Source organism: Siniperca chuatsi, linkage group LG20, assembly GCF_020085105.1.
Source record: "Siniperca chuatsi isolate FFG_IHB_CAS linkage group LG20, ASM2008510v1, whole genome shotgun sequence".
NCBI classification, from domain to species: Eukaryota; Metazoa; Chordata; class Actinopteri; order Centrarchiformes; family Sinipercidae; genus Siniperca; species Siniperca chuatsi.
The window spans coordinates 11158448-11185642 of record NC_058061.1 but is presented as its reverse complement, the minus strand read 5'-3'; the positions used below and the strand labels follow the sequence as shown (position 1 = coordinate 11185642).

The 27195-nt window shown below is 39.7% G+C and overlaps 1 protein-coding gene across 1 annotated transcript; it reads right to left on the bottom strand.

Annotated features, from left to right (window-relative positions):
• LOC122867934 (SH3 and cysteine-rich domain-containing protein 2-like) lies at positions 1-27195 on the bottom strand. The gene is made up of 11 exons (XM_044179396.1): positions 26673-27195; positions 14194-14539; positions 12452-12546; positions 7842-7926; positions 7530-7642; positions 7358-7412; positions 5444-5499; positions 5179-5267; positions 3947-3998; positions 2341-2478; positions 1-2085 (listed from the first exon to the last, which is right to left on the bottom strand). The coding sequence occupies exons 1-11, from the start codon at positions 26757-26759 to the stop codon at positions 1987-1989; spliced, it is 1215 nt and encodes a 404-aa protein (XP_044035331.1). The 5' UTR covers positions 26760-27195; the 3' UTR covers positions 1-1986.

Genomic DNA, 27195 nt, shown 5'->3' with positions numbered 1-27195 from the left:
TTTGACAGTTCATCTGACTTTATTGAGAGATGTGAGGATCAAAGGGCAGCTAGCCATGCAAAGAACTAGCCTGGTAGTGTGCATTAAGGTGAGAAAGGAAATTCACCTGGGTAATACTGATCCTGAGCCAATCTTGGTTCTAGTCAGGTGAAGGTAATGTTTAGGATTAGCATGGTGCAGACTGATCCAAGATGGACACTTTGTAAAAAGCTGCAATACTCCCAAAGCTGGAGTCCAAATTCAAATCTTTGCAACACACACAGGTATACGCTGACATGTGTGTGGCTATGCTGGAAATAAGTAAAAAATAAAGTGAATGACTAGAACTGTTGTGCATAGTATTTGAAAAGATTTGTGCTGACAGGGCTAGATGTTAATTGAGCAAAGGGATGCATACACTGGTTAAGTGGGACAATAAACAATAATCTCCTGTAATTTGTAACTGTGAAGTTAATGCCCTTAGTTGGCTCCTGGATAGCTGCAAATCTCTTGGTAAGAGTGCTATTCAGAGCCAATATATACAGTATCTTTGTAAGGTTATTTACAAATACTGTCATATCTTTATTTACAGTTATTGCCGCAACAAAGGCAGTTTGTCACTGCCTTATGGTTTATAATGACAGAGCAATAAATCAAATGGTGTGCAGTGATATTGCCTCACCTTAAATAAGAGCAACAAGAACAGTCCCTCAGAGTTACTTAAAAGTAATCACGTGTGCTGTCATACAATGTTTGACAGCTGAAGTTTGGTACATGACCCTCTGAGAGACTGAAAGTTGGACAGCCTTCACCACTTTTTTTGACAAATAACACTGAGTTTGGTTTTTTATACATCATTCTGAATTACAGTATTTCTTTGCTCTGCTCCTCCATGCAAGAAAAGCAAGTACATCAGAAAGTCAAGACAGCACACCATCCTCATTGTTGTCATACATGACAAGATATGACAGCGAATATTACACGGACATTACATACAGATACACAATGCAGAGAATATAATGACAGGAAGCAGATTCTAGTGGTTGATTTTAGAGTTACATGGAACAGAGTGAACTATAAAATCTATGTGTGTTAGTGTGATTGAAGGGCATACTGAGAAAAGAAGCTCCCCGAGGTGCACGGAAAGCATTTGTCACATCAGAGCTGTGAAGAGCACAAATGTACCGTAATCTAATCACTGGAGAGCAGTCTGAAATACAGAAACCCCAGCGCGCATGTGTGTGTGTGTTTGTGTTATGACTTTCATTTGACCAAGATGCAGCAGAGAAGACCGTGTTTTAATTTTTTTTTTTTTTTTTTTTTTTTTACATACGCACAATGTAATACCTGAATCATTTTCTAATCAGAACAGGAGTGACACATATGCACATCATGAATCCATATTACAACAGCAGACGTGCACATTGTGAGCTGCAGTCCGCACATACAAAACTGGATCGTAATGGTTTATACCCTTAGTTGAATCTACTAAAACGAATCTGTTTAAGGGTTTGAAACAAGCGACCAAAAAGTGTTTGCACAACCCACTACAATAAACAGCTCTATACTCTTTCACAATCTCTTATGTCTTGTTTTCTCTACACAAACAATGAAATGAAGACAAAGTCCCTTAGGCTTGGACACGCCTTGACATCATAGTAAGGCAGTCCACTCCCATTTTTCGCAGACAGGTGGCCAATGGAAATGGCTAGTGAGGTAGCCAGCTTTCCTGCACACTATCCTCTTCAACATGATGCTACATTTCAGTTGTGTGTGTATAAAACCACACAAAGTAAAGTTGTGCTACAAGAAAAGTAGCTCTAAAGAACTCTGAAGAAGCCCCCTTAAGTCTTAACCTTTAAAATCTGCAGTAAAAAGCAATTCGCTGCCACTTTTTGGAGGGGGGTGGTTGGCGATCAGTGAGGTGTTGGGTAAACACTCCTGAGTATTCCTCTGTCATAGTGAACTTCTTTATCAAACTGAGGGTCAAGGAGAAGTGCGCTGCTATCATATTTCTAGCAGATACTTCAGAGGGACCAAGCCTCTCTTCTTCCCACTGCTCAGCCTTAGGAAACCGTCAATCTCCTCGTTCTTCCCCACGCAGATCTGCAGAGGGAGAGTGGGTGAGGGAGGGAGGGAAGAGACGGTATGGAGCAGGAGGAGGGGCAAGTGACATTCAGTAATGTGAGAGAGTTTGTGGACTAGGGCGAAAAGTGAGCTGCATTGGAAGCCATAACATGCTGTCCTCTGTAATCTCAGCAGTTTTCTGCATGAATTTACATACATTTATTCAGTGTGTGTGAGAGAGAGAGAAAGAGAGAGAGAGAAAAAAAATTGTGTGTATTTTATGTGTGTGTTCACCTGGGCCTCTTTCACGGTCATCTGGCCTTTGTCTCGGTTGCCGTGGAAACCATCTGTGACCTTCCACACCCGCTCGCCAGGGCGGACCCGCTGCACAAAGTTGGCCGGGAACAATCCCACCTTGTCTCTGCTTTTCCCCTGGCAAACACACCAAAACATAGACACACACACACACACACACACACACACGTACAAAAACAGTTAGTTATTGACAGACAGATATAAATAGACGTTTTCTGTCCTGTTCTGAGATGGCTAGAATGGGAAAAAATGGTTTCCTAATTGCATATAGTACAAAAATATATGATACTGACTTCTCTTTTTGAGTTAAATTCCTCCTCTATGGAATAAACCACAATTTGCCGCCTTGTTGAAAAAAAGGAACTCCTGCTTACGTTTTAACACAAACAGCGAACCCAACGCAGGCAGCTTCCACTACAGTCCTTGACAGTCCTTGGCTGATTAAATGAAATCCTTTGTGTTTTCATTTTTGTTTACTTGACCAGTTGCCTAAATATGCATCACATTTATATCACAGTAACACATTGGAATTTGAATAAACCATTGCAATTAGCAGAAAAACGGAAATATAAAGAGTGTTTTTGTTCCCTAATTAGCAACATCAGTACTAGACCTAATCCCGCACTGTTCTCTTCAGAGACTCTGGCACACAGGCGTACAAAGCCCATGGGTGCTCACTTGGCCATTTTGCTCATGTTCAGATGTTGACATTTAGCAAAGGCATGTTTACACTAAAATGGCAGGATGGGGGGTTTAATTGTCAGTTTTCTGTAACTGAATGTGGTTTGCATGGGTGGAAATTACTCTCAATACTATAATAAAGTGTTTTGTATAATTGTACCATTTTACATCTATTTACATGTATTTTGATGTAACTATTGTACCACATTCAAATCACACCCATTACATAGACCACATTTTCTTGCCTCACTATATATTTCTGTATAAACTGGACAGTTGGACAAGAGGAACGAATTTTGTTTTATCATGTAATCAGATTGGAACTCAGGTTGCAGCAAAGAAAACTTCTAGATAACTAAGTATGTTTTAAATGCGCCACTTTAATACGTAGCTCTTTACACCAGTAATAAGCTAAAGAACTATGGTTACTCTGCTGCCATGTTATTAAAGTGGATATCCCGGTACTTTTCCCTGATGTTTTGTTTATGTAAAGACCTGTCCTTTGGCAGATGAAGGTTACGATCAGCTGCCTCATTAAACACTGAATGCAATCTGTCTTCTCCCTCTTTTCCTCTTTATGCTAACTAGCTCTGCTAACACCCACACCTGCTGTCCTTCAAGCACATCCACCAGCTCTTTAATCTTAGTGTCTCTGAACAGCTCTGCCTTGAATGGAAGAACTTCAACTGATTCTACGCCTGTCTAACTGAAGTCCATATATGTGTGTTATTGTTGTATCTATTCAAAGGCAATCCGTAGATCTGTAGTGACAATATTTTATTCACACAAGCACTGGCTTAGTAGAAAGATAGAGATGGACAGAGAGAAATGTGATCATTTTGAAATATTCAATAGTCAGACAGCACTTCGGTGCATTTGAATAGAAAGATTTTTCATAGCCCACCTTCCACCAGTCCTCGTTGGAGTCATCTGTGACTTGAACTCTGTCACCAGGCCTGGAGGAAAAACAGACAGTCAAACAAAGTGCTCGATGAGAAGACTCAGATTTTTCGAAGCATTTATCACCATTCCTAAATCACACCATTGAATAAGTGCAGCACAGGCGCCCCGGTAGCTCACCTGGTAGAGTGTGTGCACCATGTACTAAGCCTTTACCTTAGCAGCCCGGGTTAGATTCCAGCCCAGGGCCCTTTGCTGCATCTCATCAGCCCTCTCTCTCTCCCTTTTCCTGTCTTTCTTCAGCTGTCCCTATCTAATAAAGGCCAAAAAGCCCAAAAAAATAATCTAAAAGAAAGAAAAAAGAAAATGTGCTGCACAATAGTTCATTCTGTGAAATACGCCTATATACTTTCTTGCTGAGTTAGATGTCTGCATGCTAAATAGCATAAAGACTGGAAGCAGGGGGAAACAGCTAGTCTGGCTCTGTACCTTGTTTGTTTAATCCGTACCAAAATTAAAATGTGAATACGGCAAGTCGTGTTTTTTTGGGTTTCGTGCTGGAGCGAGGCTACCTGTTTCCCATTGCTTCCAGTCTTTATGCTAAGCTAAGCAAATCAGCTGCTGCCTCTAGCTTTTTATCAAGTGTGCAGACACAAGAGTGGTGTCAGTCTTCTCAATTAACTCTCTGCACAAAAAGTATATTTCCCAAAAATATTCAACAAACAGAATTTTTTTCCATCACATTACAAGTGAGTTTTTATATGAAGTTATGTTTTAACCCACATAGAGTCCCACATATAAGTTAGAAGAATAGGCTACATTGGTCAGGTAGCACTCATTACTGCATGGTTATGTATAGTACTGTCACCATGAAATTAGTTATTTTTCTGAGGAAACTGGGTAGCTCTGTCCATGTGAAGAAATGCCTCGTGTGCTGTCTTCATGCACAGACGCATCCTCCAGATTAGTGGTGGGTGTCATACTACACTCAGAAGCTTCCTGCACCTACTAGCATACAAAGCCTCTTTTTTTAATGTCACACACTCAACGCAGCTGTTTGTCCTTCCTGGCCTCCAAGCACGCTCCCCCCTCCTAAACCGAACCTTGCAACCCCCTACGATCATCCCGCTGAGGAGGCAGATGGTGTGTGAATGTTAGCAAATTTTGGCCAGGTACACACTTTCTACTCTTTCATCGGATTACTCACAGTACAGTATACAAAGAAATTGGACTAACTGTAGTTCCAAATCGTTCTTCTCCTGAGGCAGAAACTTGTAGAGAGCCACATAGGTGTGGATGGTGTGAACCTCTACTCTCTTAGGAGTCTGAAAAAAATCAGAGAAAGAAGAGAAAGAGACAGAGATGAAGATGTTTATCTGTATGTTCCTCATGTGGAAGTCTGAAACTGAGCGAAAAGGATGAAGAGTTTGAAGGGGGTCGACAGAGTGCATTTTCACCAAGAAAAATAAGCTGAAAGAAAAGAGGAATGCTGACTACACACCTTCAGGCTGACCCTGTCTTCTGAATCAGCCTTCTCACTTTCAGGAGGGGTGAGCACTAGAGAGACAGACACAAACAGAGAGGGAGAGGGAAAAGAAAAAGAGAGGGAAAGACAATATGTGTGAAAGAAAGAAGGGTCACGTGTAAAACAAAGAAAGAGGGAAAGAGAAAGAAAAAAAGGGAGGGATATGCAGAGGGGTCTTGTCACTTTGCGGCAAACAGAAGGAAGTCCAAAGCCGAGGTCATTTACTGTAAAGTGGCAGCAGTACAAACAGAGCTGATCTCTTCTCCTGGGACTAAAGACAGAGAGGTTAAAGTGGTGTGAAGGAAACACACACACACACACACACACACACACACACACCTCTCACGTCTATAGCGCACTGTATCACACATTAATGTAGTTCTTTAACATTTGGTGTTTAATATTTAATGTTCTTTTACCGCAAACATGTCACATTGTGGAAAGAGTGTCAACATTTGTACTTCATATACTTTAGAAATAAACTGTATCCCTCCAAAGGGTTTTCTGTAAATTTAAAGATACTCAGACTGTATTTTCTCAGTTTTGAAATGTTAATAAATCCTTTAAAAGAAACATTCACCATAATTTGAAAAGTCTATTGATGATGAACCATCTGTTTCTGGGACCACTGCATTGTTTTTGCTGGTGTAAATTTATTTTTTTCTGTCAAAAAGTGGCCAAATCTACATCACAGGATTTTAGAGATTTTAAGCCCAGATACAATGACATTTTAAATGAATAGTTTGACATTTTGGGAAATATGCTTTTTTCCCCCCATGCCAAGCATTAAATGAGAGGATCACTATCACTCTAATATCTGTATGGTTTGCTGGTTGCCCGGCAACCTCACAGTGATGACAAGACTTCCCATAAAAAGACCCTGGTAAGCTAAACTAACCGACTGCTGGCGGTAGCTTCATATTTACTGCACAGACATGAGAATGGTATCAAACTCATCTAACTCTTGGCAAGAAAGTATGTATGTTTTTTGTCATTTGGACAACTGGGCATGACACACCATGGCATTGTTCTTTCTCAACATTTCTGAGTTGTTAAAAGTCTGGGAAAATTTGGGAAATTACTACTGAAATAGAAACAGATGGGAAAGGTGGGTAAACCAAAATTGTCATTTGCAATTCTTGATGACATAATGATCCCTTGGATGCACTGACCATAACGAATAAACGGTACCTAACCTAAAAGAGTATCTAATGGAGGGATTTTCCTTTAAAGTAGTAGTTTGATATTATGGGAAATACACATATTCGCTTTCTTGCTGAGAGTTAGATGAGAATACCGATACCACTCTCATGTCCAGTATGTGATTTGAGGGGAGATGAGGGGGATGCATGCTTGTTAGCAAAATGACCAAAATCCATCCTCCTTGTTAACCTGCTCAAAAGATGCTCTGTGCTTTGTCTCATAGTGGCGCTTTACATTGCCGCTTTTAATAATCGCCACAATCTCGAAACATAGACACACTGGATTTGAACTGCCTGTGGGAAGAATGAACATGTAAGAGTCTGTCCACTGCTCATGTCTGTTTGCAAATGATTAGCTTAGCACAAAGACATATGACAGAACATATATTTAGACATAACCCCCATGCCACATGTTTTTTACACTTTATTTTTTGTATGAATTATTCAAATGAGATATAATCTGTTAATTATAGTGATCTTTAGAGGTGTTGGTAGTTTACAGAGATTTGTAGCTTTATATTTAAAGCAGACATAAGAGCGGTATCTTATTTACCTCTCGGAAAGAAAGTGAACAAGCGTGTTTCTCAAAATGTCGAACTATTACTTTGAAGCTTTTCAGTATTTATCTTGAAAGTTGCCAAACAGCCAATTATCAATTAGAAATTCAAAGGAAAATGATTTTACTTACTTCCTGGGATGTGTTCCTCTTCAGCTATTGGCTGGTTTTGTTGCAGTTCTTCTGCCTGTAATAAAGAAAGGGTTGCAGCGAGCAAAGTCAACAATATTCTTGGTATGATTAATGGCAACATGAATTTATATGAATGACTGGGGTTGTCTGTGTATTTTATGTGTTTTTATACCTCATGACACGGTGACTCTGAGATACTGCTGAAGCTGGAGCGACTCATCTGAGCTAGGGATGTCCCATAGCGCAGTGCCTCATACACAGGGTCAACAATGCCATTATCTGCCTCTACACATAGCCAGACAAGGTGGAACAAAGCAACACATGCAATTTTATAGCCGACACTATTCTGACACACACACACACACGCCCCTATGCACACACAGTGGCCTGTCAGGCATGAAGGACTGAAGGCCACAGACATGGTGATTAGTTATCCTGAGTTGTTTGGTGCTGTGAGAAATCAGCCAGTGTTTCCATCACTCACCCTGGGCAGCAGGAGCCTCTCTGACCACACCCAGCGAATCATTGGTTAGCAGAGGAGAGCTGAAGTTTCTCTTGAAAGCTCCTGTCTAACATGGCGGCAGAGAGACAGAGAGATGGGAGAGGAAGGACAGGGGAAGGAGAAACGTTACTTGAGGCGGAAAAAAGACAAAGGGCAGATGTAATATTTTGCTGTAAGACAATACCTGTGTTGTTTTATCTGGGAAAGGTGGAGCTACAGTATGTGCGATGAAAGCTGAGTATCTGAAGATCAATCTTGGTGTTCTTTCAGTATTTCAGCTCAACTGAAATCTACAAATTACTTTGATGCACATATTTTGCATTACAGAAATGCTTTTTTGAGAAAAATGTGGAGTCATCTGGACTATGTTACTCGTTTTTATTTTATTTGTCTGGATGTAAAACAAATCAGCAATATAAAAAGACACAAACACATAAGTATACACACTGTAAATATATACTAAAAGCAGGGGAGAACTAGTACAAGACCTCTCTTTGTGTACATATCTTTAATACTTCCACAGCCAACATTTGTAAATTATTCAGCTACACTATCTGTGCATGTATACTAACATAAGATTTAAGTATAGTGAGGGTTAAACTTGACAGGTTAAACTTAAAATGTCAATGCACCCCCTCTTTCTCCTCATTTCCTGTCATGTCAAACACTAATGCCCATTCTTCATCTTGACCTCCATGATCTTAATTTTTACTACATTTAAATGTAGTACACCTGGTATTGAAAGTAAATCACTAATGCAGAAAAGTTGCATACAAAAGTAGTTTCTCCTGTGGGTGACATCTAAAAACATTTAGCTCATTTTTACACCAAGCTAGGTTTTAGTTTTTCATCTGAGCCCTTCAGTTTATACACTGTAGGAGGAAGAAGAGAGGTCATGATGAATAAGCAGGTGTGGTTCAGTATTTTTCCCCCTTGATAGATAGTTTGACAGAAAACATAACCCTGACGGTTATCACTTGATATTTACATGCAAACTGTATTAATGCTAAAAAAGTCTAAATGAATACCTTTGACATACTTTTCCATCTTGACACATGGAGGTTAGATCAGCTAATCTGATTTATTACTGCATTATTGCACTAACTGTATTATTGCACACTGATGGTGGCAATAATATACTCACCATTAGTTTTAACAGGGAGCTTCTGAAGTCTCCCAACACTGCTGTATGCCTAATGGAGTATGACTAAAGTTTTTTCTCATCTGCCTTCATGCTAATGTATCCACGTGGTCTGCGCATTGAAGTCTGTCTCTGTCAAAAGGTAGATCAACCGGTGTGGATCTGGTACTGTATAACTTTGATATCTGATTGTGTTTCTTTATTTAGCAAGAGAAATATGTTTAGCTACAGTACATGACTCATCAGTCTAAGAGATAAAATTACAAAGTCCTGTTTTTGACAGAGGCTGTGATGAATCTGTCCCATGCTCTCCAAAATAGAAACCGTTTATAAAGATAGTATATCAGCTTTATTCAATCTCTGTATCTTTTATCATCTGGTTTACAGTAAGTGATATATGCTGAAAATAACATGGCATCAGAAAAATAGTGAAAAATGGCATTTACATTTTCTTTAGGTCCAAGATGATGTCATTAAACTGCTTGTTTTGTCCAACAGTCCAAAATCCAAAGACATTCAATTTACAATGATATGAACAGGAGAAAGGCAGCAGGTATTATCAAATAATTATCCAAATAGTTGCTGAATTTTTTGTCGATCGACTTATTGTCGACTCTAGTGTACAGATGCAGAGACATGCAGCTCTGGCCAAGTGTCTTGGAGTTTGTGATGCTTTTTTTTCTCTCCTGAGTATTGTTTTTATTATCCTTGTTTGAATATGTTTGTCACAAAGTGCTTCACAGGAAACACAGGACACAAACAAAATAAAAGAGCTCTCTGTAAATAAACTTGGCAAATGCTTCACTTACTGTCGGATTATGCTAATTAATGAGTGGCTAGTGGCCTCATCTGCTCTGCCAATGCTCCAAATTGAAACTAAACTGATGTGCTCAGAACTGGAGGTAGATTAATTATTTCCACAGCCTTGAATCTTCCTTTTCACATCCAGTGGCCAAGCACTACCCCTACAATCACATATCAGCATATCAGCAATGGTGACCGTGGAGCATGACTGGACAGTGTTGGAAGTTTAAGAGAGTAGACAAGCTGAAATTTCACACTTTGCTCAGTTGAGATCCACAGAAAGCAAGATTGGACTGACAAATTCGGGTGAGGATGGGTGTGTGTGTCAAGCTTTCCTACAGAAGCAATTCTTTTGTGCAGTGCTCAGCAGGCCTATTTCTTTAATCAAACTGTAATACATCTTTAAACTTAATTAACATCAATTAGCAAAATGTTGTCATGAATCCAAAGTAATTTAAAGCTACTTGATTCTGGAGATATTTCAAAGTAATTGGTCATATATGGGTGCACTCAGCAAATGGGCTGCGAGCAAGCCAGAGGAACTGCAGTCATCAATATTCTTTTTTCATTTATAATTACACTACTTTTCACTTGTTTTAAGAAAATACGAATTTTGGGACTCTAATAGACAAAAATGAGTTGGTAAGATGGAGATCTGTGCAGTGTGTACAGTATGTAAAATGTTAATCTGCCAGTAAAGTAACCAGTAACTGTAGCTTACACATAAATGTAGTAGAGTAAAAAGTGCAATATTTCCCTCTGAAATGTAGTGGAGTAGAAGTATAAAGTAACATAAAATAGACAAATACCTGAAAAGTGTACTTAAGTACAGTACTTGAGTAAGGGTACTTATTTACCTTCCATCACTGTGAATGTGTAAACTCCATACAGAACTTGCACTGATACGGTATATTCATGATTAGTCACACTAAGATGGCCTGCTCCTCCAGCTCTTCCCTGGACTCTGCTGTTAACAGACACTCTGCTCTCTTCTCCCTGCAGCAACTACATCACTGCTCTGTCTGGCCTCAAGTCATCCCAAGAGTGCGACTGGCATTTCTACTCCGAAAATCAAGTTTTCCCCACCAATCATGGGGCTTACATTTATTCTAACATTATTATATTATTATACTAACATTTCTTCATCACATCAAGAAACAGGACACTGATGCCCAAAATGTGCTCTACATTCCGCTCTTTCCTATGTTTTATTCAACCCATGAATAAAAAAATCACCTGAGCATTAAATACAAGTAACATTTCACAAGCAGTCTATTTGCACACACAAGCTTTGGATGACACACTTTGGTTGAGTCAGTGAACCCCAGACCTTAAGTTACATAGATGTATAAGAAGTAGCCTCCAACTCCATCCAGTTTCAGTAAAATGCCTAATCCTTGCTTTGATGAGTGTGCAGCGATCGAAAAGGACACTGCCGAAGGCCTGGCGAGAGCCTGCCGTGTCATATCCTCCAGGGATTGTGTGCGCCTCAAAAACACTGAATTTCACACTGAATTAGCCAGACCAGCTGGTACAGGGAGATATTGATTTTCAAGAAGAGTTGAGAGGGGAGGAAGGAAATGTAGCATCCAGACAAGAGAGAGGAAGACAGGAGGGCGTTATGTGCGAAGAGCAGCACATGCGGGGAGGAAGGACAAAAAGGCTGAGTGGAAAAATGTTGGGACCTGGCCACTGAAACTTTGTCAGTGTCATCCTCCTCAGCTTTTGTTCATCTTATGGCATTTATAGTTGGGAGGTAATTTTACCCCACTGCTACCCTTTCACTTGTTTCCCAGTGTGTTAGTCTGCTTTGCAAAGTCCATTTATAACCTCTACCTTTTTGTCTCTGCTGGTTGAAAAAGGGCTTTATCCTCTTTGAGGCTAAGCATATTACCAGGACTAAAGGCTTCGCCAACTGACTGAGAGAGACAATTACAGCATCCAGATCCTGTTTAATTCTGCTGACGCAATGCATCCTGGGTCAGTCTCTGGCCTACAGAGAACTCGTGCTTTTCCAGTAAATTTTACAAACAATTACACAGAATATAAAAATGTAATTAACTATGTAAGAAACATTTTTGCCCATGGTAAGCCGCACTACTGGGAGATAACTGCAGCAAATGAGCAAAGCAACACAGGAATATTATTAATTAATACAAAGCCACCCTGACCAGTGATTAAGCATTTTATGCTAATGAGAGTTGTCCTTTCGTGGGTGGCATTGTTCCCTTTTACAAGTCAGGGAAGGGTGACCTGAGAATAAGAAAATACTATGAAACTACATTAATAGAACATGATAATAAAAAGTTTGTTACTTTTTAAATAAGATAACTAAGAAAAAAAAAGGATGCTCAGTGTAATGCATTTGAGGGTATGTTGAGTACACAAATTTCCCTGCTCTCACTGACCAGGTGGCAAATCCAGCTACTTCTGGGAGATTTTGGAAGAGCACCTCAGAGTTTCACACCCCTGTTAACACCAGCACACATCTCTCAGTGTCAAATCTCTGCCAGACAAGTGCCAGACGCTTGTAGAAAAAATTTGTGTTACTATATATTTTATGTGGGCAGTAAGGTGTAACTGTGCTTCATAAAGGTGCGTAGTGCATGGCAGTGAGACTTAATAAGTTGTTTTGAAGTGTTCTTACCTTGCCATTACAGGGCTGCTGGGAGAGCTCCGACGAGCACCAGAGGTGGGCCGCCATCTTACAGGCTTTACAACGCAGCCCCTGCTTGGAGTTCCCTGCATAGATGCCAAACAGTTCACTTTAGACTGAAGACAGCTGTCAATATTTCTGTTACCAGCAAAAGGTTAAGGCCACTATGAAGGGTAGTATCAGGTGCAGTAAGGGTAATGGAAATGGAAGTGGGAAGAAATAACATTCTTGTTGCCATACAGTGTTATCTGTCCCAGCGTTATCTGTCCCAAGTGGTTTAATCTATTGTATAATTTGAGATTATTACACATGCTGCATTTTTGCCAGCTTTTCATTAATGGTATTCACAAGCCACCTTCTATAGTTTTGTCTCTTTTCCCTTTGAAAATTGCAGGTGCTTCAAACATAACATTTAAAAGACTTGTTCAACTCTCCAGGAATGCTTTGCAACTGAATTTTGAATTTTAATTGCTCCAAGTTAATTTCAGCAAATTAGGTGCACCAGATGTGTGCCTCACATGTGGAACCAACACCCCAAGTATTGAATAAACGGTCTAAATATCAGTTTCATAGTCTGCATGCAAAATGTTTTCAGTGGACTGGCCTGTATGTCACAAGGTAAAATACAGTATGTTAAATGTATCTGTGCAGCTACTTCCTTGAGCAAATGTAACAAAGTGCTATACTTGTTAATAAAGCAAATGACACTGACATACTTCACACACAGTTATCACACTGTTAATAAGAAATGGCCTGTCTGTACAATGTGCTCTTAAGCCTGGTCAGAAGGCCCAACAGTTTTGCCAGTAATTGAGTTAGAGTTCACAAATGTGTCCCCCATACACAGTCATTGCAATGCTGAATTGATCCTGATCCGCAGGCAGCCAGAGGACTGAAACCAGCTGATGTGTATGCAATACCAGTTCCTACACTTGGTTCTTTCTACAACAGATTCTGAATCAGGTGCAGTTTCTCTGGTGTCTGTTTGCTAAAGCAGGTAAAAGAGAGTTATAGAAAAACAGCCTGGACTAGAGAAGCAATAAACTGTAATTTGGAAATATTTCTAAGTTTGGTGACTGAAACATCAGCATCCCAATTGTAAGAAAAGGCTATACAACTCCCAGAGGAGGCATATAAACAAGCTTGGACCACAGAGCTTGCTGTCAATAATTTTCATTGGGACAATTTTATGCTCAAGAAATAGACCCATTGCAAACGGTCCACGGTGAGATTTGTGGATTATCCTGAGTAATGATCTTTAATCCTTTGAGAACCACAAACAAAGTTTTTTTCCCATCATTTCGGGTAAAGTGGCAGATTTCCCAGTGGAAAAACTTCAGCAAATAAACCTAAACATATCTACGTGACTAAACACCACAAGTGGTAAGTGATTTGGGTGAATTGATCCTTTAAAGCCCATTTCTGAGCACCTTGATTCAGAGCCAATAGACCAAACTTTAAAATGAATCTGCTTGCCTAAAATGTATTACCTAGCATTCAGTAGTATCTACTGACCAGTTTTTTTCTGCATTTTGGGGGATGTTCGCCTCTTGGAACAAATATATTTCCTCCAAGGGAGTGATGCATCAAGATACTGTAGATATGCATCAAGAGAAACCATAAAGTATGGTGAATTTCACTGCGTCTAGTTAACGCCATACACATGTGTCCAACGTGGCTGCATACTTCCCATGAATGCAATGTTTTGGAAATAACTGGCACAACTGACTTACCTTGGATCATGTGTTTGCATCGCTGGCAGCTGGTAGGCCTACGGAAGACGTGCTCCTGGAAACAGTGGGTCTTGACCTGCTGGGCCTGAGACTTTAGCTGCGTTTTGGAGGCCAAAGACAGTGAGGGACTGACAGAAGGTGAGTGTGATGACAGTGAGGGGTTGGGACTGATAGACGGGGAATGGGAGGGAGAGTGCTCATAGGCGGGAGGAGATGGCAGGGGTGGAGGTGTGCTGATGAGGGCGGAGGGTGGGCGGGATTCACCGTTAGTGCGCTGGAAAAAGTTGTCAACACTCTTGCTGCGCATGACAGATTTGAAGGACAGGGAGCGCTTCAACCGCTGCAACTGAAAGACAAAAAAAAACAAAAACAAAAAGAAGATGTGTAGGTGAACCCTGAAAAACAATTTTTACAGTCAGCTACTCACTGTGAAAGATTGGATTCTACATAAACACAACATTTTCTACCAAAGTTAAAACAGTTTTTGTTATTTTACATGCAAGATTTCTGTATGTGTTTTTGTCTATGCTCTCACAGGTTTGAAGTAGGCGGGGCTAAGGCGGAGAAAAGTGATATCACATACTTTGATGCGCCAGTTGCGACATTTGAATCAAAATGTGACAAATTGTTGTGGGATTGTTTGCTTATTTTTCCAGGCCACTGCCAATTAAATCTGATTAAACCACACCCATACAGTCCTGATGGGGCAGATTAGCTAGGTTTTTGTTATACTCTTAATAAATAATAACTAACTTTGATTGTTGCTTTTCTAGTTAGGAGTATTTAATGTCATAGATATACTTAGATCCTAGGTCCTAATACTTGAGATTTAAAAACAAGTTGTCAGGGGCTTTTAAGTCCTAAAGTGATGATTGAATACAATTTGAGAACATAAAGGACACACCTTTCTTTTAACTGACACTGTATACAGCCACGGGCGAAATCTTAAACCAGGAATAATAGTGTCCAGCACGAAGGGATGTGCAGTGAAAAATCAGTCTGTTAAACAGCAGTCTGTTAGCTCTGCCCTTGGACTGTCCTTGTCCTGCCAGACTGGCTTCTGATCTTCCATCTTGAGCTTTTCCCCCTCTTTCCTTAGATCACAAATTTGCCATCTCTTGCAAATTCACGCAAGTCAATACCCCTTAAAATTCACGTTTGATTAGTTTTATTGAGCGGCCTGCACCTTCACATTTCATGCAATCAGTGATGCACAGCAAACACTGTGTTTATATTTGACTCTGCCTGCCTCGATTTCCCGCAATGCTTACCATCCAGTGCTTGTGGCTACAATAAAGTGGAACTGATAATGACAAACAATTACTGGGACTTAGGAGCGAGGGGATCCAATATATGGAAATAATAACTGTTGTGCACATCAAGAGAATTGCCTGGAGAACGAGGGCAAGGATGTAATAGGTCCCTGAGACTGAAGAGTACCTCCTCCTTACACAGAGCTCATTGGCTGTCTATGTTAGCAACTGAGTCGAGGACATTGTATTGATAACCAGAGTCCTGCCTCAAACTTCAAAGTTGTACAGACTTTTATTTAATTCTGCATTTTGATTATTATTTGCATTAACATTTCATAACATAAAGTCACATTTTTCCTCTTCTACAAAAACCCAAAAACTGTTTTTATGTAGGTTTATGTGTGAGAAGGTGGCATCCTTGTCATGTCTATTGCACCTTTGAGCTCTGAAAGCTGTGCCCATCTCACTCCTTTGCAACAATTTTTTTTCGATCAATAGCATCAAGCAGGTTCCTCTTTTTCTTCTTTAAGCTATAGATTCACAGATGCCAAGTAGTTTGAGTGATGAAAAGAGTCCTTCCTGTTGACTCATTAGTGCCTCTTGTAAATGTTTTCTACAGGGAGCTGAGTCCATGCTTTCCTTAATGGCCTTTTCTTGGCTCGAACGGTGGCCCATTCAGTAATGGATGTTTCTCTCTATTAGATTTTTAACTTGTCTGACTTTGTTACTCTTCTCTGTGGTGAAGGCCGGTCTTTGTTCTTGTTCCAGGGGGAAAGGAACAATTTCTTTAAGACACATACTAGGCAACACATGACTGATAATCGATAGCTTAATATTCCTCCCTGAACTTTTACAAAGATTAAAGAGAAAAAGAAATAAACATGACTCATCTGAAGATTTAAAAAATAAAAGCTACTTTAATGCCAAATGTAAGTCGTTTTACAGGGGTGAATAATCATGAAAATTAGACTTTCATTTTGACATGAGCCAGTGCTTCATTTACTCAGTTTAACTTCCATTAAAATCTATATTGTCCACAGACCTGCACTGATGAAAGCAATAAATAATTGTTGAACTAATACAATTTAAGTGGGTGGTTTTATACAGTTCATCAGTGGATCTTTTATTCAGCAGTTTCTTTATCTACACTATCCCATTTATCCTATCCTATAAAGTTTAAGCACCGTCAAAGAAATAGTCCAGAGAAAGTGTTTTATGACTGTTCCCAAAATGCAATGTAGTTTTTGCAGCTTGGCAACTGCTCTGGGCACGTTCACGCTTCAGCATTAAGCTAAGCTTGAGTACACTGAATGGCCAGAAGTATGTGGACATCCCAGTCCATTTATGTACATTTGGTTTGGGGATTTTTTTTAAAGTTTTGGTTAGCCCCCTTACTTACCAATAACAGAAATATTAGTGCTACAGAATATAATAATATTTTAGACAAAAATGTGCTTCCAACTGTGTGGCAACAGTTTGGGAATGGCACTTTCCAGTTTTAAATGACAATACCTACATGCACTCAGGTGTCCACATACTTTATTTGCACATACTTTGGTTTGACATTCAGGACCAAGGCCAGTTCTATTTCAAAAATGTTTCGTCCTCTAACAGGCTCTATAATCGAGCACTGTGGTTTGCAAGAACTGCATAACAACAGTCAACAGTCAGTTCCATAAGGGCTCTGGTGGGCTCATTCTGACTGGCTAAACATAGAGCCTATGTTCGAGGGATCTGATCATTAAAACCTGTGGTCTTTAACATTTTTTGGCAAGTTTGTTGAGAGAAGCACTAAACAAATCTAGTTCTTCATATCTAATTTATTATCAGTGCACAGTACAAGAATTAATACAACGAAAACATTATCGCCGCTGCCTAAGCGTCTCAAATTTGGGGGCTGCAGGGCATCATGCGGCATCTTATCGTTTAAGATTTCTCATATTATATGTGTGGCTTCATGTGTGTTAGTATAGCTGCAGGTTTAGTGTGTGTTCATATGAACAAAATAAACCGGCTTCACTGTGCTTTCTTATATCCCATAACATGCTCCCCTGAAAACAGAAATCAAAAGCAGAGTTCTAATGAATGCAAATCTCTATATTTCTCCATGGCACTCTTGTGTCTATCTGTAAGGTTTTGAAAAGTCTATTTATGGATCACAGAACTGGGGACCCATCACACTCTGAACTACTGACAGCAATTAGCTCATCACAGTGCGGGTAGTGTAGTGTACTAGAACAGTCTGTGGTTTGAGGCAGGAGAAGATGGAGCAAAGAATAAAGGAAAAGTACGAGGGCAGTCAAAGAATGTGAGGAAAAAATAGGTAAAACAGAAGAACGAAATGGGAAAAAGAGCATAGTGTGAGAAGAGATAGACTGAAAATACCACAACATCATCATCAACCCCCTATCTTTGAAAGCCCAACAATGCACCAGGGCCTTTCTCTATCACCCCTCTGACAGACAAACGGTACAGTGGAGAGAGAGAGAGTAGACGTCTCAGCCTTGTTCTTTGGCCGTTTAAAAATGAGCACAGAGCGCAGAGATGTTTGGTGATGGCTTCTATAAATAGGCTGTTGTGAGGAATGCTTGGATACATTAATGATTAAGCAGTGGGGTGGGGGGTGTTCACACAAGATGCCTGTGAAAAGCAAAAGTCATCCTGCTGCCACTGCGATGCAGTTGCATCTTCCATGTTTCTCTACACTTTTTTTTTTTTTTTTTACACAACACATAGGCGATGCAGTGAGGCAACTTTTGAGAAACAGCATCATAAAGAATAAAGTCTCTCAACTATAATATTTCTGACACATCTTGAAGGTTAAAACTTCAGTAATAATGTTTTGTTTGTGGTTATGTCTTGAAACACATTCTCACACTCTTAACTGATTGTCTGTATTTGCACAATGTTAACGAGCAATCTTCAGGAAAGAGGATTAAAGTTTCTAAAACTGAACACAATGTCCTCCATCTTTGGATCAATTTGTAAACATGGTCTTGCATCACTATGCATGCATGTAGGTGCACAGCTATGCAGCGAGCTAAAAACTCTTCCAATAAAGGTTGAAGTTTATACTGGAAGCAACTGTCAAATTGTGAAAACAGTACCCCACAACAAATTTGGTCACAGTGATTACAAATCAGAAAAAAGATTAAGTAATACCATAAACAATAGTTATACCAAAAGGTATTGTAAAAAAAAAAAAAAAAAAAAAAAAAAAAAAAAGGTTTAGCACAGTAACATGGACACAAGATTCACAAAGGTATAGAATAGCTGTCAGATTTGTTACAATGTCCCTCATACCAAGAAGAAACAAAGTCTCACCAGTGAAAAATCAACATTAGGTTCCCAAGTACAAGACAGTAAGTAATCTAAACATACAGAGTCCGCAAGAGTAAAAGTAAAAAGAGTAAAATACACAACAGTAATTAACAGTTACCTATAGTTTAGTATTAGCGACACATTAGCCTCAGACAGCTAGTATAATGGCTAGCTAGTTGCAATAAACTGATCGCAGTAAAACTAAATTAACAAATAACAAACCAACAATCATAAAACAGCTGTAATAAAAACAGTACCTACAGATAATGCTCCAACAAGGGCATTTTGGGGAGTACATAAAAGATGCTTGTAAACATTTGCTTTGTCACAGATCTGACAAAATGGTGGATGTAACGTAACTGCTATGGAACTCTGCCAGTAGTGGTTGCTACTAGAAGCAGAATGTTCAACTGAAACCAACTGCCGGTGACTTAATACATAATATCCATCAAGTCATCCGTGATGTATTGTTGGCCTGAAATTACCGTTTTCTTTATCGAAATAATAATAGTAATAATAACAATAAAGAAATAAAACAATAACAATCCCGTCACTACACATCTGCCAGCAGTTTCAGCTGCCATACTGTTGGCACATCTTGTCTGGTGGTCTGGTCTTGTCAAGGAATCAGTCCTGGGTGAGCTGGGTGCAGATACATAAAACTCAATGCTTTAAGTCGTAAAAATGATTACATCCGGTTTACAAGCCTGGTTTGGATAAGAAATGCTTGTTTTATTCTTGGTCTGGCACCAAGGTAACATCCTTGAACAGTGCCAAAGCTGCCTTTGTGTCCTTGTGCACAGCCATTACACAGCAGCATACTGTACTGTATGGTGAAAGCCGTAACAGCCTGTTGATTGATGAAACATGAATAGATCAAATATACTGTATGATCATTATGCTAATTCCTACAAAATTAATATATGTCCAGTGTTTTGTATGTGTTATTCCCACATGTTTCTATATGTTTGTTAGTCTTATTACTACGTTACTGAACAGTTTACCAGTGTAAATGTACATACAGTAATGCACTTTTTAAATAACCACCGGTTCCTGTGTGGAAAAGTGTTTCTTTAATCCTTATCTGCACTTACTCCCCAATGTCTGCCAACCCTTAACATATAACACATAACATGCCCACTGCAGTGTTTTTCTCAGGATGTCTCTAGCTGCTCATGATATCCAAAAGTATTACTGAACACACAGAAACCTGATTAAGTTTGGCATTCTTCTTGCAGGACCTGAGCTTTGAATTAAAGATGACCTGATTAGGCTTTGCTCCAGCTGGACCCTGTTAGGTAAAAGTGCACCTACTGAAACGACCTTTTGTGCGAATGGAAAGTTGTAATGCCTCACTGCACAAGCTGCATCGCTGATCATAGGGCTTGGAACAAATTGAAAACGTCCTAGAACGGTGCAAAACAGTTTAACTATAGTCTTTCAGTACAGAAAATGTTATATTTCCTCTATCCATCTCTTCGTATTAAATGGATTGTTAGGGATTTTAAGTAGCGTCCTGAGGAATTCACACCATCCAAAAAGCACTTATGAGAGGTGAAGTTGTTTTAGTCATGTTGAAATATTGAAAATCATATTCAGATGTAATGACATTAACATTTAACAGTTCATCTGATCTTTTACAGACATATGGCTCCCTTGACTTCCATTGTATTACTTACCAAATTACTGTCATGTCAAAACTTTAGAACTCAAGAGATTATAGATTGAGGAAACTCAGGGACTGAAAGACAAGCTAAAATAAGACTTTTATTTTAAGGATCTTCCAGATAGGAAAGGAAACCTAAAGTGAACCAGAGGTGTCTGTGACCTATTATACCGTATGCTAATATCTTCGTGTGAATCAAGGTAAATTATTCTCCTACCCCCCCTCTCATTGTCACATTCACAGCTCTGTGTGGCTCCCAAATATCTGGCTGTTGTTTGAAGGGCTGTTACTTAGTGATCCATGAGCCTTTTGCTGGCAAGAGCTCACGAGCTGCCCGGGTGTGCAGCAAAAGAAGCTTGCGTTTCCAAATCCAGCCGTTTAAAAGGCTTAACTGCACAAGGAACATTTGCAGTTAGCATTAGGTGACTGCCACAACTGAGCTTTGATTTTCACACAATGGTGAAAGAATAAAACTCATTGGGGTGCTCATAACAAGTTGGTTACCCTTTGATTTTCCACTAAGGCTACATTATCTTACATTTAACACATAGAGAGATTAAATTGTAATCTTCTAGGTTAAATGCTTGGGAATTCCAAAGTATTGCTTACTGAAAGATATCAGTTTTTAATCAGTTGCCCCATTATATCATCCTGTTTTGTCTGTATTAATGTGCATCTAAATGAGTCAGTACTATAAGTCAGTTCATTTGTTAAGTTTTTGTAACACAGTCCCACATCAAGTCTTTGTGAGTCAATCCAAATAAAAGAGTACAGAGAAACAATTCATATTTATTCATATTCAAAGCATAACCTTCTATACTGACTTTTTGTCACGTTCAGAAATCTTTATTTCAGATAAATGAGGGACAAATGTAAAAGTAGAAATTCTTTTATGCAGGGGATTAATTATTCAGTTAATAAACCACGGTCTTAAACTTGGAGAGAAAGTCAAGTAAAAAATTTTTAAACTTTAAGTTTAAAGTTCGCTCTTGAAGAGTTGATAAAGTTACATCTCTTTATGAACGATCATTTGTATTCAATCAGTCTTGCAGTCAAAGGTGACCTTTTTTCAGGTATTTTTCAAGGTGAGTCTGCCATTCAGAGCTGAAGATCAGAACTATCCATCATAAAACTTTAATTCCACTCCATTACATCAACAACTTTGCCTTTTAGAGAGAAAATAACATCAGAAGAAGTCAAACTGTGTCTAAAGCAGCAGCCTAAGGTCAGTACTAAACAAAGGACTAAATAAAGTCCATTCCCAACTGACTCCACTCTTACCCTGACACTGCACATGGGACTCTGCTGGATCAGCAGCATTTCAGAACTCAATCAAGGACAGTAATGCAATGACTTCATCATTCATCAAAACAGTGCTGGGTCAACATTGGATACAAGCACAACGGTGACACTGTAAAGTACAAAACGTTGGTTTATCAGTTTGCATTCATTCATGGATGTGACAGCGTTGATGTCCTATTCTTTGTGTGTTCTCTGTCTTTGTGAATATCCGTCTCTTCCTGTCTCTCTCATTGTGTCTCTGTCTCTCTCCAACCCTTCATCTGTTTTCTGTGCAGACTATACTTTGTTTCAAAGGTCATCAGTAAGAGTCAATCATTCTGGCAGGAGAAACACAAACATATCATGATCTGTCAGAAGTTAGGCGGGTGAGTGATGTATCCTCCTGTTAACAGTGAAGAAACACAAGGAGGCAGAACACGCTCTGTTCAAAAATGTCATCTACACAGTATAATCATATGAATGCTACAGACCCATGCTGGTACACATCAGAAAAGCTCTGCAGCTACATTTGCTCATTAAAGAAGTTTGCTCATTAAAGAAGTTTGGGTACCTATCAGGAATTCATTAGTTAACCAAGAGGAAATTAAATGTCACCACTGTCAAAACTCATCCAAAACTAATTAAATAAAACTGTATCATTTTCCCATATACAACTACACATTTGTGTTGAATGATTTGTATCAGGAACTGTAAAAATAACAAATTTGAATTTGGCTGTTTTCATGTTTCAGTGATGACAAGTAATTTTAAGTATTAAAATAAAAAAAGAAAAGGTGTGAAATGGAGAAGTCTTAATCAACATAGAATGTGTACTGTAGTTTGGTTTAACTGACCACCCTAGTCTTGCATAATGTTCAGAAAAATAAAGAAACGTGTCCGTTCACTGTCACTCGCCTCTTATTTTCTAGTCTTGCGTCTTAATTTGGCATTCTCTTCTCTTTTATCCCATCTTTCCTGATTTTCTCCTCATACTTTAACTCCTCTCCTCCTTTCTCTCAGTTTCTCTCATTCCTGGCAGGACCTCTGGCTGGCTATTCTTAAAATCACCCAAATCCTCTCAAGCACTCAGGCAACCATCACCAGCCAGCCACTCAGAGATATGGAGAAAGAAGACAATGTTGGAGAGGAAGGAGAAATGGGAGAGGAGAGACATAAAGTGAGAAAGATGAGGAGAGGTGAAGTGCAGGTGGAAAAAGACAAGGTTTAGGGTGTCATGTAAATGGGCCACAGTCAATAGAAAAGAGAAAGGAAACGCATACTCTAAGTAGAGAGCAATAAATTAATTAGATGATGAGAGGAGAAAAGGGGGATGATAAGGAAGTTAGTGAGAAGAACAGCAGAAAGAGGAGACCTCTGAGAAAGTAAGTGTGAAGGGCAAAGTCGGAGATAAACCCATTGCCATCATTTCACCTCATAAAATCTGCTTTGTGTTGGCTGAGAAAGCGATGGGCTGTGGGAAGGCCCTGCGGACGGGGGCACAGCACCACCTTGCATTATCAGCATTTACACACACTGTTTTTTGTGAATATTAAACTTTATGTAGCTGCTGATTCTGAGCTTGTTTACTCCACTAACAAACAATGTAGAGTTTATAGGAATAGTTCGACATTATGAGAAATTTGCTTTTCGCTTCCTTGCACAAGGGGGGTAGATGAGAAGAACAATACCACTACCATGTCAGTAAGGTAAATATGAAGCTACAGTCAGCAGCCGGTTAGCTTAGTTTAGCATAAAAACTGGAAACAGGGGCCATGGTTAGCCTGGCTCTGTCCAACAAAATCTGCCTCCTATCACCTCTAAAGGTCAATTATTAACATATTATATGTCATTTGTTTAATCCATACAAACACAGAAGTGTAAAAATGACAATTTGCCGTTTAATGGGGGTTATGTGCCGGACTATTTCTTGGCCGAGACCGGTAACTTTCCTGGAGTCTCTGCTGGTTGCCTGGCAACTGCTCCTGGCCAAGAAATAGTCTGGCACATAACCCCTAAGAAATGTTGTTGTTTAACACTTGTTTGGATTAAACAAATGAGATACAATGTGACAATTAGTGAGCTTTAGAGGTCCCAGTAGGCGGATTTTGTTACCTTTGGACAGAGCCAGGCTAGCTGTTTCCCCTCTTTTTCCAGTCTTTATGCTAAGCTAGACTAACTGTCTGCTGGCTGTAACTTCATATTAATCGCAGACATGAGAGTGGTATCGATCGTCTCATTTTCCTCTCGGCAAGAAAGCAAATGCATGTGTTTCCCAAAATGTCGAACTATTCCTTTAATCATTGCTTTCCAAACTCCTAACTTTCCTAATTTCATTTTACTTTACTGTACCTCACTAAATGAAAGACACTTGAATGGCATGCGCACCAAGTGATTAGAGAGGAATAATAATATATTTGGAGCTATCCCCTTGCCGTAGGTGGAGGAGGTGGAATAACTATTAATTCTCTGTCACAGTCTCTATTAGAAGCACTCTAGAAAGCTGGTAGGGCCACTTATAGTTGTAATAAATACTCTGAGAGCCGAGGGATGGTGGAGACAGAGAGAGAATGAGAGTGGGATATGATGGAGGGTGAGCTGATGAGGAGATGAAAGATTGCAGAGAGAGACGGTAAAAGGAACTGAAAAAGAGAAAGACATGGAGGCAGAAGAGGGAAAGCAAAAAGTGAAAATTGTTATGAAAAGAACAGAGCAATGCGCAGAAGTGAAACGATTAAGAGTGACAGAAAGAAACAAGTGAAGCTCAAGAGATACCCTCGAGCTACTACTCTAAAAAGAGACCCCAGTTGTAACACACATTTAATCTTTCCCTCCTCTTTCCTCTTCATTCTTCTGCGGGATGTGGAGCGGTCGCGGCTGCCAGCAGGGGCTCGGCAAGCACAGAGCTCCACGGCTGACGCAGCTCGGATGATTGCTTCCTCCCCGTTCTATTTTGTCTGGACGGCCATTTGTGTGAATTATGACGCAGCCACTAGCAAGACACTGCAAACATCTGCTAGCTGATTGTCTCATAAATTCACACAGCACTTCAATGCCCACCATCCATTGTGTTGTCTGTGGTCAAATAGAAACAACAAGAGGCCTGTCCTGCCAGGCTTGTTCCAGGTCCCTGTGGCGATGATCAACAAAAGCTTGCCTTAATGTGACTTGTGTTATTGTTATTGCTGTTATGTTGTTAATGTTATTGTGACTGCTGCAGCAATTAAGGCCGTTCTTGAAGCTCATTTGAAAATGTTATTTTTTTTTAAATAAATGTGATGCAGGAGATTTAGGTCAAGTCAGTAAGTGAGAATTTACTGAGAACAGCCTCTGTTGTTCTCTGATGTTCAGCTCCACTTTTTGTAAAGAAAGATCAATCAGCAACAACAAGTCCATCTTTAAAAAAACAACACAAGATTGGACTGAGGCTATTATACACAGCTGGATTACCGACAAAGCAGGCAACTGCCCTGGGGCTCAAGAACTCCAGGGGCATCGAGAGCTTCAGGAAAACTGAGTTTACTGGTTTGTGCTAATTCAATTGAAAATGTTTGGGAATATGCACCACTAAATTTAAATATCTACTGACATGATAAATGCCTTAAAAGGGACAGTTCACCCCAAAATAAAAAATACATATTTTCCTCTTACCTGTAGTGTTATCCATCTAAATTGTTTTGGTGTGAGTTGCCGAGTTTTGGAGATATCGGCCGTAGAGATGTCTGCATTTTTTGAACTGTCCCTTTAAAGGTGGGTCATGCTTTTCTTCCTAATCTTGAGGTGCCCTCTTGAAGAGGGTCAAAATCCAGTTCTAAACCTTCATTATTTTAGTTTTGTGCTTATTTAACTTGATTTAACCTACATATTTAGGCCAAGATGGCAGAATAAAAAGTTCAAAATCAGACAACAGAAAGAACAATACTAAGAGCAGGAACACAATACTAAAACAAGGATAAAAGTAGGCTAAGAACAGAGACAATGGATTAACAATGGATTTCAGATTTATCAATTTGCATTCCTTCTGCAGACTATTCCAGGTATCTCTGTCCATACATTAGTGACAGCAGATATACGTCTTGTGATCTAAGATAATGATTGCAAGATGAACTCAAGATGCAAGGTGGTTATATGTTGCATACTCCTATATTAATGTGTTTACTCAAATTACCCTTGCAGCAAATCTGGGGCCAGGTATAATTCTAGCAGAGAAAGCATAGAAAAAGTCTATATTGCCACGAGAAGGGGAGGACTGTGAACTTAATAGGGGACCAGCAGCTCATTTTTGACCCAGGGCCCCTTAGCAGGTTAATCCATCCATGCCTCTACCATGTTTGCCATCCCTTGTCTTGTGATGGTCCCATTTCCCAAGAAAATTTATGCAAACCCCCAAAAAGGTACAGGCTCATAACTCATCTGCTTTGTACCTCCCACATTCACTGCATGTCTTCCTTTGAATTGAGCAGAAACCCAACAAAAACACTCTCATGTCTCAATGCATCTTTCTTATGGGAAGAACTTGTCTGCCTCTACCTGCATCAATGTCAATAAGGGATAATAGTCTTAACCCTTGTCCATTTCGTCATTGTAGTTCAAGAAAACAGTCTTTTCTTGAATTGGTGCTCCTAATAGTTTTGTGCATTCACTACTTACACATGCCACATAAGCACACACGCGCACCTCCATGTAATCTATGCCCTCTAACTTTGAGGTCAGGGTAGTTACAAGAATTAAAGCGGCTTATAGTTCTTATGCAAGACCTGCAGCCTCCATAGAATTAGCCTCGTAAGACAGACAACTTACTCAAAATGTCCATGAAAAACTATTTTAATTTAAAGACAGAGTAGACTGTTAAACGAGTCCAAAGCATAAATAAAGATTACATTTAGTTAAAACCTTTGCTTAACCAGTTATCTGTTCGTATGCAGAAAATCCCCATGTGTACACAGGTGTGTTGTTGTTACCTTTGATTCAGGCTGGCTGGGCACGGTATGTGGTCGGTGAAGGTCTCGGTTTTGTGGTTCATTCTCCTTTTCGCTGATTTCTGTCATCTCGGCTCAGAAAATGCTCGTTCAACAGCAAAACTGACACAAACTGATGAGTCCACGGTGGCAGAGGAAACTATGCACACAGAGGTTTAAACATCGCTACAGTGTCTCATCCGAAGAGGTCGAGCTAGTTTTTACTGTCAAGTCATCTTCCATGGGCAGCATCCGTCTGGGAATTTTCTTTTTAGTCGGCTATAATACGGTATTCCGTCGAAAAGGTGCTTCTTGTTTTCTGGTTTAAAATGGTGTTGAAAAGACCGATAATGGTACCTTCGTTGGAAGAAAATATTCAGTAGCCGCTGCAGTAGGTTTGTCCACTTCGCTGCCTCGCTCCTCTCTCATCCACCGGCCAGTTTTCCTCCCCTCGCGCGCACACACGCGCTCTTACAACAATTTTGATTTCGCCGTGACAACGTGCTGGACTCCCTCTGATTGGTCC

Excerpts from the sequence above, each read along its gene's own strand:
- LOC122867934 (XM_044179396.1), bottom strand. The coding sequence starts at position 26,759 with ATGACAGAAATCAGCGAAAAGGAGAATGAACCACAAAACCGAGACCTT. Across the intron at positions 7,927-12,451 it reads AGCAGCCCTGTAATGGCAAG|ACAGGAGCTTTCAAGAGAAA; the intron begins GTAAGAACACTT and ends CCGCCATGTTAG. Across the intron at positions 7,413-7,529 it reads CAGAGTCACCGTGTCATGAG|GCAGAAGAACTGCAACAAAA; the intron begins GTATAAAAACAC and ends TCTTTATTACAG.